Genomic DNA, 14,078 nt, shown 5'->3' with positions numbered 1-14,078 from the left:
GCTCAGCATTTTGGGGCCTGTTTTAGACCTGGTGTAAGTAGCATCACTGTAGATAATATACAAATATGGCTTGATTGCCTTGTCCTTAGCACGCTGAGAATGGCAATAAAAAATGCCCCATGTGTGATGCCCCATTTGTGCATCTGTCTGTGACTTTTTCTGTGCTGCCCCTTCCGCCTGGAATGCTTTCTCTGAATTGAGTAGTCAAGTTACTTACTTTCCCCCTCATTCAGCGCCCTCTTTAAGAGTCAACCTGGGATGGAGAAAGCACGCTAGTCTAGGGCAGGGGAAATGGGGCAATGGACTTGGGGTATATTGGAACCTTGGATGTTCCTCACCTTCACCTGCAGCCGTGCTCCTGCAGCTGTGGTTACAGAAGCCGACGGTTCCCACCTCCCCTCCGTGCTCTTGCAGAACACCCTCATGGAGCTGGATGGAGGGGCTCTTGAAGCAACCGCTGCCAGTCCAAGCTTCTTTTGTGTTCTCTGAGCCCAGAGCACTCAGCTCAACTGTGAGACAACGGACCAACCCGTACGCAGACCTTGTTGGTGCATGTCCAACCCACACACCTCCTGGGTGTGGTGCTCTGTCCCCTCTAGTGGCACCAAGACCACTTGGAGATTAATGAGTCTGCTACAGCCTGAGCTAAGGCCCATGTGGCTTTTAACTCATGCAGTAGAGGCTCATGCATTTAGCACCTAGAGGTCCCAGGTTCAATCCTGCCTGCTGACGACCGGGATCTGTCAGCATTACATGTGCATGCTCTTACTTCAGTTTAAGAGTGCCTTCTATCCACTTAGCTGAAGTTGTAAGGAATTGCATAGATGAAGCCTTGTGCATCCCAAATGCTGAGTAGCATTGCAGTGAGTGGAGGAGGGAGAGAGAATATACAAAGGTCAAGATGGGGGAATAAAAAGAAGAATGGAGATATAAAAAAATGCAGGTGGGAAAGAAGAGATGAACAGATTAAAAGAGAGCCCAGGTCATCTGTTCTGGAGCAGGAGATGAGTTCTTGTGGGATACAGGTTGACCAGACCATTATAGCCAAAACAAAATGTCTGGGCACTACTGATCTACAAAGAACCCTTGAGAACAATTCAGAGGCAAACTGCTTGTTCATTTTCCATTCCAGCCAGACAGAGCAAAGTGCTTTGCTGCTTAGTGTTCATTTTGTTTACCGGCCCAAGAAAGTTGTTTTCTAGCAGACTTGACTCAGGACAACCTGGACAGAAGCAAACTTAGGTAGATGACTTTCCAACTGTCTCATGCAGGGGTGGTTAACCCGAGCCTGAGAAGGAGCCAGAATTTATCAATGTACATTGCCAAAGAGCCACAGTAATATGTCAGCAGTCTCCCATTAGCCCTCCCCCCAGCTCCCAGCGCCTCCCACCCACCGGCAGCCCACCCATCAGCGCCTCCCCCTCCCTCCCCGCACCTCACGATCAGCTGTTTTGTGGCGTGGGGGAGGAGGGAGGTGCGAGGGCACCGCAGGCTCAGGGAAAGGGACAGGAAGGGGTGGAGTGGGGGCAGGGCCTGGGGCAGAGCCAGGGGTTGATCAGTGAGCACCCCCCACCCCCGGCACATTGGAAAGTTGGCGCCTGTAGCTCCAGCCCTGGAGTCGGTGGCTATACAAGGAGCCGCATATTAACTTCTGAAGAGCCGCATGTGGCTCCGGAGCTACAGGTTGGCCACCCCTGCTCTAGTGATTCAGCTGTATATAGTCTGGCTGGAGAAATGCAGCTCTCTGCATGTTTCTTTATTTAGCAGCAGGGGATTTTGTTGCTGGTAAAATAGGATCTGTGTCAATTGAGTAAATTCTTTTTGTTTTATTACAAGCTCCATATTTATTTCCTCATCCGAGCATTGTATCGGGGATGGATAGAAACTGAAAACAGGCTTTTCACCTTCTCATATAACTTCTGATGATTGTTGTGGATGTTTTGAGTCTGTGAGGAGGAAGCACAATCTAGTGGCTAGGGTTCTAGCCTGGGATGCAGGAGACGTGCGCTCAGTTTCCTGTTCCATCACAGACTTCAAGTCTGATTCCAATGAGAGTTAGGCACCTAAATCCCTTTGAGGATTAGGGTGACCAGACAGCAAGTGTGAAAAATCGGGACAGGGGTTGGGGTGTAATAGGAGCCTATATAAGAAAAAGCCCCAAATATCGGTACTGTCCCTATAAAATTGGGACATCTGGTCACCTTATTAAGGATCTGTGCCTCTGTCCCTTAGTTCCCCATCTGCAAAGAGGGGATAAGAGCATTTAGTTGTGAGGATAAATACATTACAAATTGTGAGATCCTCCCAGACAGTATGGAGGGCCATTCGAGTACCTTAGGTTTGTGTGTGAGCAATGTAGGATTGGTTCCTTCACTGGTTTAAGTTTTTAAAAAGATCATAATATAAAATAGACATAATGGCTTCTATTTTGCTGCTATGTTTGTTTAGGCTCATTATTAAATCCCTTCGGCTAGTATTGATCATTGAGGACTCAAGCTATGTTGTTATTATTTGTATGACTGCAGTATGTAAGGCCTCATTGTGCTAAGGGGTGCACAAATATGCACTAATAGACAATCCCTGGCCCAGCCTACACAGACAAAGGTTGTGAGAAAGGAACTATTATTATTATCCTCATTTTACAGGTGGGGAGCTGGGCCTGAGGCATAGAGAGACTAAGGACTTGTTTATACCATGGGGTAATGTGCTCTATGAGGATATGTTTTCTAAAGCGGATTAACTGGTCCGTGTAGACCCTGCTGGTGTGCTTTAACATAGTGCTGTTTGACACTCTAGGGCAGTGGTTCTCAAACTAGGGCCACTGTTTGTTCAGGGAAAGCCCCTGATGGGCCGGGCCAGTTTGTTTACCTGCTGCGTCCACAGGTTCGGCCGATCGCAGCTCCCAGTGGCCGCGGTTCACCGTTCCAGGCCAATGGGGGCTGCGGGAAACGGCGGCCAGTACGTCCCTCGGCCTGCGCTGCTTCCTGCAGCTCCCATTGGCCTGGAGCGGCAAATCGCAGTCACTGGGAGCTGCGATCGGCCGAACCTGTGGATGCGGCAGATAAACAAAGCGGCCGGGCCTGCCAGGGGCTTTGCCTGAACAAGTGGTGGCCCTAGTTTGAGAACCACTGCTATACCAGCAGTGTCTACATGGACCAGTTAGTGCGCAGGACATGCGCTTTAGAAACCATACCCACACAAAGCATGTTACATCACCATGTAGACAAATCCTTAGTCACAGGAAGGCTGGGGTGGTGCTAAGAATTGAACCCAGAACTCCTGAATTCTAGTCTAGTGCCTGACCCACAAAACCATTGTTAGATAATAGGAATACCAACTAAAATGTTCTACTTCCTATCATCTTACATGAATGGGAGTTGAGGGCATTATGCACTTTGCAGGATTCGGCCCTTGATTTGAGTGGAACTTGGCACAGAGCAGAGCTGATTGGTGGATCGGGCCTTAGATTGTAAAATCTTTGTAGAAGGGGCTTTGCATGCTTTTTGGTAAAGAACCTACGACATTATGCTCATTATATAAATAAATAAGACAATACAAAGAAGTTCCCTAGCTATTTAGAGCCCCAAAGTTCTCTCTTGCTGGTGTAAATTGGGAGTAACTTAATCAAAGTCCAGTGTGTAAATGTGGTACAGTATAAAATAAATGAGAGGAGAATCAAGTCCATTTATGTCCAGTACTGATCTTCAAAACTCTTTGAAGCCAGTAAGGATCATGCTGTTATTGGCTGATACAAGGAACTGCCCATCTGGGATATTTCAAATGAGTGAGATTTAATAATAAAATAATGACAATAATATATAAAATATACAAAGGCAACTGTACAACAGCTTCTTTTTGTTTCTGTTTGGTGTTTTATTTGTTTAGTCTGTTTCTTGAATACATTGATTTTGTATATGGAAATTTGATTCTGTCAAGAACTGCCAAGCTAAGACATTTAATAAAAAACGAGTGCGATTTCATAATTGTAATAACAGAAAACAGATTAAATGGACATTTTAACAGCTCCTTGGTTTTTGTTTAGGATCCTCCTTGTATGTGTTCACACTGGAATGGTATTAAAACTTTTATTTGCTTCCAAGAGGAACAGCTATGCTGGGACATTTCAAATGAGATTTTGTAACAAATAACAACAACAACGACAATAGCTTTCTCTGTATGTAAAGCTTAGCTGTTAATACTGTTTTTCCCTTGGCTATTGTTTAGTTTACTTTGTGAGTGCTGTTGGATTGATTTTATACTGAATAAGAGAATTTTTTGGTGTAAGATGGGAGTTTAGAACTCAGCAGCATTTAAAAGTAAATAAATAATCATAACAGTTAATATATGACACAGACATGACAAGAGCTTATTTTCCCTTTTTTTGTGTGTGTGTTTAGTCTCATTCTGGAATGATCATCGGATGGGTGCTTAGAGATTTATGTGCTTTCAAGAGGAGTTGCCAAGATGGTCTATCAGACAGAGTGGTGTGCAATTAGATAGAGGTATGGATTGTGGTAGAGAAAGAGAGAGGTATAGGTATGGTGACAGACTAGCTGTCCCGCTATATCTGTCTCTCTTTGTGTACCACAATGCAGGTCTATCTAAATGCACACTCCTCTCTCTGTCTGGCTAATTATCTTATAGATTGGGTTTTTTAATTAGTCTCTTTCAAACCTAACAAGAAACAATCAGGCCGAAAGAGGAGTGAAAGTGTGAATGTCCCATTAGCGAGAGAGACAAGGTGGGCGAGGTAATATCTTTTACTGGCCAACTTCTGTTGGTGAGAGAGTCAGTGTCTCCTTGGCACACATCTCTGATCCCTTCAGCATGGCCAGAGGCAGAGAGCTTGCCACCAAAGGAGGGCTCAAGTGGGTGCAAATGGAGAGGGCAGCTGGGTGGAGCTGAGAGTGAGGGAGGAGCCAGCCAGCCCCCTTACTTGGGCTGGACTGCAGTGCCCGGGAAACCCGCAGCTCCCAAGCACCAGCCCCAGCCAACTCCTCTGCAAAGGGTTAAAGGGAGCCTCAGCCTTGAAGTGGGCTGGAGGGAGGGGCGGAGGGATTAACTTGATTGGTGAGAAGTTTGTAGCGGGGCGGTGCCGGGCCGCCCTTACGGCTCTGCGCTCCCCCAGAATCACAAAGCCCTGCAGGGAAACTTGCTTTAGCGCTTGTTCCTTTGCTTCAACTCCCCCCACCACCCCTTAAACGTGATCCCGGCTCAGCTATCCCCGGGGCGGCATCACCCAGGCGTCCTGCAGCGCAGATCTCCTGCGACCCCGGGGGATCTGTCAGAGCCGGGGCTGCGGATTCCTAGCCCACCACCCACCCGCTCACTCACACACGCACCCCGACCCGGAGCTGCAGCTCGTGCAAAGCAGGGAAAATACAAGTTTTCTCTCCCCTGACTTAGCTAATCGCGGAGAGCCCTGCGCGCTGCCAGCGCCTTTTGTGGCAAAAGTGTTTTCTGGTGGAAAGATGGTGGCTTGAAACTTTGATGCTTTAATGAACGCACTGAAGGTTTTGTAGGTAAAGGGACTCCAGCCCCTCAGGTACAGTTTGCATTGTGAGTTTCCTTTAAAAAAAACAGCCAAGCAAACAAAAGAGCCACGAACTTAACAAATCCTCCGCCAAGGAACCTGCTTTTCAGTGCCTGCCCTCCTCCCTGCCTTGCAAAGCTGGGGTCTGTCAAAGTGCAAAGTTTGATTTACTCCCCTGCCCGCCTGCGGAAGGAATGAAGCTGAAATGAAGAGAGGCAGCACATGGGACTGGCTAGAGGACTGACTTTCCCGGATTGCCATTCAAAGGGATATGTTATGATGGGGCAAACAGCGCGCTGTTAAGTAACCGGACTGCAACGGAAGGTAAGTGGCTTCTTTAGCTTCCAAGACAATGAAATAAGGGAACTTAACCTGGACAATTGATTGAAGTCCCCGTGTTTCGCCGAGGTTAAAAACAACGCCCGTGAAGGGGCTGGGGGCCCTGCAGGCGTTAATGAATTAAGAAGTGAGTTAACATCGGCTCTTAACGCCGGCCAGGGCGCACCGGTACGCTGTGACCCTGCCCCCGGGAACCAGCCGAGGTGCCAGCCGCCCCAGCCAGAAGGCAGGACTCCGGCGGGCTGCTCCAGCAGGGTGCTGGTGTCATGTCAGGAGTCCGGATTAATGTTAATGATTAATCAGACCTCTCTGCGTTTCAGGCTCTCTTCGGCGTTGGAGCCGCAAGTGACAGAGCTCAGCAGGCAGGGGATGGCTGTGTGGCCCATGTGTTGTTACACTCCTCCCACGGGTGGGCAGCATGCAGAAACTTTTGTGTTACCCTCCCGAGCGCGGGGGCTGCTCGCTGGCTTGCCCGGGAAGGAAAAGGCACACGAGTGATAATTACCCCGCGAGTCATCAATACACATGTATGCCTGCCCAGGGGAGGCGCAGGTTTCAGCTCCCTTAGACCTCACTGGCTCTGGTGCCTTTGGGGCGAGGAGGTGTTTACTTGAAAAAGGGACAGGAAACCCCCTGGTCAGTTTCACGCTGGATGTTTGAAGCCTGGTTTCTTCTGGCTGGATATATAGAATCACAGAACTGGAAGGGACCTCCAGAGGTTATCTAGTCCACTCCCCTGCACTCAAGGCAGGACTAAGTATTATCTAGACCAGAATGGGGAAGTGCTGGGAACTGCACCCCTCTTTTACAGGACTCGCTGGCTAATGGGGAATGGGATCAGCTGTGGGGTGGCTTGGTCCCATGGGCCCTGGACCAAGGCTGTGTGCCTTCCTGACTCCAGATGGTGGGGCTGGGAGGGTAAGGGACGGTGACTGCTTTGCTGGGTTGGTTTGGGAAGCACAGTTTCTGCTGAGAGCTGGTTACCTCTCCTGGCATGACCTGCCTCAGGCTCCCTGCTGTAAATAATATATTAACATAATAGCAGCAACCAAAATAGCCTTTCTCTGAGATGCCTCACTTTGCCTTTGCAAGGTATAAACGTTTCTGGATTCTTCCTTCCCCTTCCTCGCAGCGCAGTTCTGTAAGATGGAAATGACGGTACATCATGTGTTCCTCTGCACTCCCCAGGTGGGTTGATGTGCACTCATGCCTTGGGCAGAGATTCTGTATTAATCACAGCTCCCTCCCCCCAACCTCATTTTACCACCTTAAGAATTTGTGGTGCAAATTTGTAAGCTAATGGCAATGTGTAATTATTTGGTTTGTTGGATGCTATACATGGATTGTTGTATGTCCTGAGGGCATAGAGCGTTTAAATCAGGGAGTTTACAAGAGGGAGGAATTCAGATAGTGTTTAGAGAGTGAGAGTTTTAGGAGGAGAACAGAGTGTAATTAATGTAAACCTGATCTACCTAGATTTTTTTTTTTAAACAGATATTAGAGCAGCCAAGGAATATTCAAGGGTATGAATGACAGGTTTGCAGCAGGACACACCTTTGGTGTAAACCAAAACAAGCCCTGCTTGAAAGGAAAGGAGGGTTGGGGAAATGAATTGCTGCGAAGAAAAATTCAGCACTGAAAGAAATATACAGAGCTCTAGCACCCACGTTAGAAGCAATGAAGCAGAAAAGCTAAATTCTGTGGGTGGAAAGGCTAGATTCCTTTATTCAGCTCCTCCAAACGTTTTTAACCTGAAATCTTGTTTTATGGCCACTCACTAGAGTTTGCTTGCCTTCAAGACTGGTTCTGTACAAGATATAAATCAAACACTTTTTTGCTATCAGGCAAGAGCAAAAGATTAGGACAGAGCAAAGTTTTACATGCTGAATGCCAAGGAATGAATTATAAATATTTATAATTGCTGGTACAAATTTTGTTTGCTCTACTGACACACTGAGGGTTTTTTTTTTTTTTTTTAAAATTCTCATTGCCCTTCTTTTTCCTTCTTCCAGGTTTGAAAGATCAGAAATCTGTACAATACAGACGGAACCAGTTTTCAAAATGGAATTCCAGTTTGCGCTCTTTTTTGTAGGGATAATTGCATTTTCAGATTCAGCCCGAGGTAAGGAGAATGAGCTTTAATGCCGCCTTGGAAATGGTTTGTGGCTTATGCCTTTACATTTGCTCCAGTTGTGCTCATGTTCTTCCAACACCCTATAGTCCCTTTTAGAGACCAAATCATGATTAAAAGAACAGGAGTACTTGTGGCACCTTAGAGACTAACAAATTTATTAGAGCTGTAGTAGCCCACGAAAGCTTATGCTCTAATAAATTTGTTAGTCTCTAAGGTGCCACAAGTACTCCTGTTCTTTTTGCGGATACAGACTAACACGGCTGCTACTCTGAAACAAATCATGATATTTCCTTCTGCATAGAATCTCCCTTCCCCCTTGTCCTCCCACACATGCATTCCTCCCCTGGCACCTTTTTTTCAATGTTGACCGTGATATCGCAACTCGGATGCAGGATGGTCACTTTTTGGCCAGTTTGTTAATTGCAGGTGAGCGCTTTGCTTTTGTCGTTTATGTGTAAAAATACACAGTTGGCTTTCAACTTTCAGTGTAGGGTTAAAGGAAAACAATTGCATTCCTTTGTGGATCAGGAGTGCCTCTCCCCTCCTGTAATCCCTCCAAACTCTGCCCTGTGTATTCCCAATAGCAAACTAAACAAACAAATCCATTAACTTTCCAAGTGACAGACAAATGACAGTTCTCAACAGCTAGCACATATTTTAACACTGGGACTCCAGTAGACGATCGGATTTCAATAAACAGGTTACCCTACCAGTGGTGGATTGAAAAACAATGACCTAGGAGTTGAGGTAAGGGAGGAGAGGTTTCCTATGAGAAGATAATTTAACAAAAGTTACGGGCTCAGAATAGAAAGAACCATTACTTGTCCTCAGCATTAGTCTAACATCATGACTCTCAACCTTTCCAGACTACTGTACCTCTTTTAGGGGTCTGATTTCTTGCGTACCCCAAGTTTCACCTCACTTAAAAACTACTTGCTTACAAAATCAGACCTAAAAATACAAAAGTGTCACGGTATGCTATTACTGACAAATTGCTTACTTTCTCATTTTTACCACATACTTATAAAATAAATCAACTGGAATATAAATATTGTACTTATATTTCAGTGCATAATATATACAGTGGTATAAACAAGTCGTCGTATGAAATTTTAGTTTGTACTGACTTTGCGAGTGCTTTTTAGGTAGCCTGTTGTGGTACATACATGTCTAGATGAGTTGATGTACCCCCTGGAAGACTGCGTGCCCCTAACCGGTACATGTACCCCTGGTTAAGAACCACTGGTCTAACATACCTTTGCCAGTGCTGTCACGTTAGCATTGGAAAGTCTGAATGATAAACCACTCTCTCAGTCTAACTGATTCTCTACTGGTCACAAAGGAGAGGAGTGCATTGTTCCATGAGAATGGTTGTATGTATTTAGGATGTAGATTTGCCCTAGCTGTAATCCCAAACACTGTTGAAGAAGCATAAATTGCGGAGCGACCATTAAAAATGCCCCGCACAATATTATGTGTTGCTTAGTTTACAATTTAAATATTTAAACTTGCTATTAGTTCTGGAAGCCATAACTTGCCAAAAATATGTATGTATGTGTGTGTGTGTGTGTGTGTGTGTGTGTGTGTGTGTGTGTGTGTGTGTGTGTGTGTGTGTGTGTGTGTATAAAAAGCATTGCTATAGAAACTCGGAGCTTGGTTAGTGCACTGTTGTTTTTTTTTTTTCTTGGCATTGACTCCCAAGCAAATATTTTATGGAGGCAGAAGCACTGTAAAACGATTCTGCTGGAAGCCGAATGAAAAGGAAACCAGTGTATAGCCTTTAAGACCTGAAAGTCTGAATTCCAGGCCTGGTTTACAATGGCGACCCAGTTTTAAGTTGTAGGCAATGGACAGGAGTGGTATGAATTAAGATGACCTCGTGAATGTATATTATTCTAATAGACTTGAGTACCCAGTGGAGTTCACTGAGAAATCTTGAGTGGGCTGTAAGACCAAATCTTTTTGCGGTAATTTTCTGCAGTGTTTTGAGTAGAGTATTTGCTGCTTTATTGCTAAATCTTGTTTAACTTTTCTTTGTCTATCTTGCTCGTATTATTTTATTGTACTTAAAATATAGTATGCAGCTTAAATGACTCATAGTGCTGTGAATGATTGTTTTGAACAGAAACAACAAAAAATTCACAGCCATGATTTCAGAACAGATCATAGTTTTGCATTTGCAGAGGTTACTTAGACATAGTGTAAACTTTGTAAGGCTACATTGTCTGATGAACAGACCTCTTTACTGCTCCAGACAAATACGCCCTGCACATGGTGAGAGAGAGAGTCTGATTGTTTAAATGGCATAAAAATGTGGTAAATTACTGTATTGTGGCCAAAGAAAAAGAATATAATCCACTTACTTTCTGATGTGGAGAGAGATAAATGGAGCAAATGAAGAGGAAAGGTGTCATTACAGGAAAAGCAGAGGCAAAAAGGTACCACATTTAAGGCCTGATACTCCACCCACTAAAATCAATAGGATTTTTGCTAGTGATTGAAATGGGAGCAGGATTGAGCCCTTAAACACACAGAAGTGAGAAACAGAAATATCTAGAGCTCTGAAACCTTATTCGATGCTGTAAAATTTCCTTTATTTAAAACACACCAGGATAATGTTTAGACTTTTTAAAATGTGCCCCATGTGTAACATGCCTGTGGTTTTTTTTTTTTACACTGGGTTAGACCACTGCAGATCTATAAATATTACCTGTTTTAGTCATGGAGATTTTACAGACAATCCAGCAGTGGATGAATCTCAAGTTGAGGGTTTTCGGGTATTTCTTTGAAGTAGGAGGGGACTCTTTGCGCAATTAATGTGTGTCCTGTTTGTAGATTGCATGCATGTAGCCCATATCGTGGCCAACACTTTGCAACATGGGTTGCTGTATGTTAAATGAGTGCCTGCTGGTGGGAATGGCGAACACTCATCACCTCTGGATGTGGAATTAAGTGCCTACATTTTGGCATCCAAGCTTGAAGCTTTAGGTTAACGTCTTTGAAACGGCTCATGAAATGTAATGGTGCTACAGTGCTAATTCCGTGATTCCACATTGCATGCTGTGTGAGCATGGGATTAAGGCCTGGGTCATAATGCGTTTGCACAAGAGGGCAGAGTTAAGGCTGCTCATGCAACTCTAACTGGTATTTCCTGGCTTTTGAGCGCTTAGCTGCCATCTTAATGTTCCATTAAACTTTACATTATCTTCTTTTACTCTGTGTTCAGATAGCACCTTTCCTGGTGAAGGATCCCAAAGGACTTTGTGCCTGTGGCCTTATCCTGCAGTCTTTACTCTAACTAATCTGGGGGTTTTGCTAGCATCAGAGCTGCAGGAGCTGGCTGTGCATCCTTCCTGCACTGTTGAAATACAGGCATTTCTGCGGTGGAGGCCGGCAGCCAGCTGAAATGCGGTACACGCCAGGAGAGGGGAAGGTTTGGCTAAAGAAACCAGGGTAAACCTGAACTCTTAGGAAAGGTGCTATGGGATTTTTAATTTCCATAAAGAGTAGGGACCAGCTCTGTTTTTAAGGGTTCATACAAAAGCGTCCTGGCAGAGTGAACACATGGAACTTAAGTTGTCTGCTAGGCAGTATGAAAGGCCAGCCCCTCCCTCGGTAGGGTTTGAACCTGTGCTTTCAGGGATCTAAACTTAAAGGTTTTAGCTAAGGGCATGTATAGAGAATACTTACCTACTATATCCTTGCTTATCTGAGAGACCCTTGGTTATTTTTTAAACCTAAATTCCTTCCCATTCTGGTGTCATTATTCACTTTAAAATGGTCACTGGAATCATGATTTTGGAATAGCTGTTTCAGTATATTTCCAAGTGCAGACAAGCCCTTGGTTTGTCCCTCCTCTTTGGGGCTAACGGTGTACGGGGGTGCTCCTTGTGTCTGAAATCCACTCTTGTGTGCATGTAGCTTGAGTATTCAGGTTCTGTGCAGGCAGAATGTGGAGGGGCTGGAGAGACAAAATCTACCCCCCTGTGCTAAGGGCAAGGTATAGAATAGCGGCCTCAACCATTTGCACCAGTTGTGCTGGTGTTCTCCTCCTGGACCTGCGCTAATACAGCCCCCCACCCCCTTGCTCCTGCTTTGAGCCACCCCTCATCCTGTCCCCTCTGTGACCTTCTGTGCCTACTTATGAGGTTGCAATGTGGTATACCAGCACCTCTTTGCAGCTGCTCCATCCTATGCACCCCATGCAGCCCCTGTGATGGGGATAACTGGTGCCTGAGAGTCTTATGCGCGCCCTCTTCCCCAGGGGTGAATGCTGCCCTGCGTTACTAACCTTTAACGAAATGAACTGTCGCAGTGTGCTCCTGCTTCTGCACACCACTGGTTGGATACAGGTAATACAATCTGATATTTTCCTGCTTATGGTATCTGAGTGACAGACAGCGCAATATTTGTTCCAAATCTGTCAAGTTGCCATCGTATTCGCCTGGGTTACCGTATATGGTAACACAAGGGTGCACTTGGCTTGCTACAGTAGTTAAAGCACAATTTCATATGGTATGTTTAGAAGTTTTTGGTAAGAGCAGTAACAGCCCTTCCTTTGGCCAGTAAACCGATATTCTTATTGAAACTAACAAGTTTGGACATCAGTTTTATTTTCTGTGCATGGGGGCATACTGCTATAACTCCCTCTTCCTTCCCTCCCCCCCCGTGATACATGATTTTAAAAAATAGCTGGACTCTGGCGCATGACTTACAATAAGTTCACTACTTGTGCAATTTAACTACGGCAAGCTCAAAATTCACTTGGCTGGCACAGATATTTCTCACACGTCAGTGTTTGACACTTGTTCTTTTAAATGTTGGAAATATGGGTCTTGAATGCTTGACGGTTTTCTTTTCACGGAGATGGTTCTTAATAGCAGGCAATATCTTTACCATTAAGTTCTATAAATGTAATGATTTATAAGAGTGAATAGTAGTTAATACTGATGATATAAATAATAAATAGGACAACAGTTGCCTTCTGTTGTAAAGATACCGCTATACCATGGTTCGTCTTAGACTTGATTATTATTTGGACATCTTTCTTTTTCTTTCTAATGGGAAAGAAAAGCATATAGGACCTGATTCGGATCCCATTGAAGTCAAGGGTAGTCTTTTGATTGACTTCAATTGACTTTGGATCAGGCCTATCTGCATAAGAATAGGCTGACAGCATAGCCTATACCTACCTATTATATATCCTTGATGATCGGAGGGAACCGTGATTACTTTTCAAGCCTAAATTCCTCCTCCTTCTGGTGGTGTTATTCACTTTAAAATTGTCGCTGGGTGTAAAATACAGAATACAAAGTGTGTCAAACTGGAAGATAAGCATTGATTTATTATTATTTTTTTAATTTATTATGGAACTCAGAAAATCACTCCAACATGTTAGGGTTTTTAAAAGGTGTTGTTAGTTTGTTTCCACAGTGTGCATGTTGTTTAGCTGCTTGGACCTTCCTTTAGAAAAAAAAATCTATCATTCTTGTGATGCAGAAGGTAAATTTTAAAGCCTGCTGTTTATGCATAAAAGTAATTTCAGTATGCCGTGGGATTGTTTGCCAACATTTCCAATATCCTTCTTTCTTCTGGAAAGACAAATGTGGAGTAAGTAGCACTTGCTAATTAATGAGTGCCTACTTTTAAAGGTGTGAGAGCACTGTAACAAATTTAGCAACTAGGGATCTAGCTTTTTTGGGGGTGTAAATTGGCCCCGGGGAGTTGATTTACATCAGCTGAGGATCTGGTCTTTTCCAAGTAGTCAGCTTTCACAGTGTGATAAACCCTGAACAGACTAAAGCAGATGTATATAGAGTAGTTGCTATGGAATATGGCAAGTAGAGATATTCACCTTTTTGTTACATATTTTGCATTAACTTCTGGAAGAGGTAAATCATTTCCACCTAATCGGGGGGGAGGGGGAATGACACAAAGGTCATTTTTTTTTGCCTGCTTTGAAAAAAAAAAAAAAAAATTCTGAAGTCATTGCTGTATTTATTCAGTTTGAGTAGTATCAATGCAGCTTTCTTTTTTCCCAAAGATGTGAAACTCCTCCTTGGGTCTGCAATG

The 14,078-nt window shown here is 44.5% G+C and overlaps 1 protein-coding gene across 4 annotated transcripts in view; it reads left to right on the top strand.

Annotated features, from left to right (window-relative positions):
- Positions 1-5,110: 5,110 nt before the first annotated feature.
- FGFRL1 (fibroblast growth factor receptor like 1) overlaps positions 5,111-14,078 on the top strand; it is a 239,561-nt gene continuing 230,593 nt past the window's right edge. Inside the window, exons 1-2 of one of the 4 annotated variants that reach the window (XM_034772153.1) lie at positions 5,111-5,857; positions 7,885-7,994. In XM_034772153.1, the coding sequence (XP_034628044.1) occupies positions 7,934-7,994 (61 nt within the window). In that variant the 5' untranslated portion in view covers positions 5,111-5,857; positions 7,885-7,933. Of the gene's footprint in view, positions 5,858-6,305; positions 6,620-6,926; positions 7,061-7,884; positions 7,995-14,078 lie in introns of those variants that run through there. The other 3 variants (XM_034772154.1, XM_034772151.1, XM_034772150.1) reach the window with 3 other exon arrangements.

The sequence above is a fragment of the Trachemys scripta genome, chromosome 5 (genome assembly GCF_013100865.1).
Source record: "Trachemys scripta elegans isolate TJP31775 chromosome 5, CAS_Tse_1.0, whole genome shotgun sequence".
Classification (NCBI taxonomy): Eukaryota; Metazoa; Chordata; order Testudines; family Emydidae; genus Trachemys; species Trachemys scripta.
This window is presented reverse-complemented; position numbering and strand designations above follow the sequence as displayed.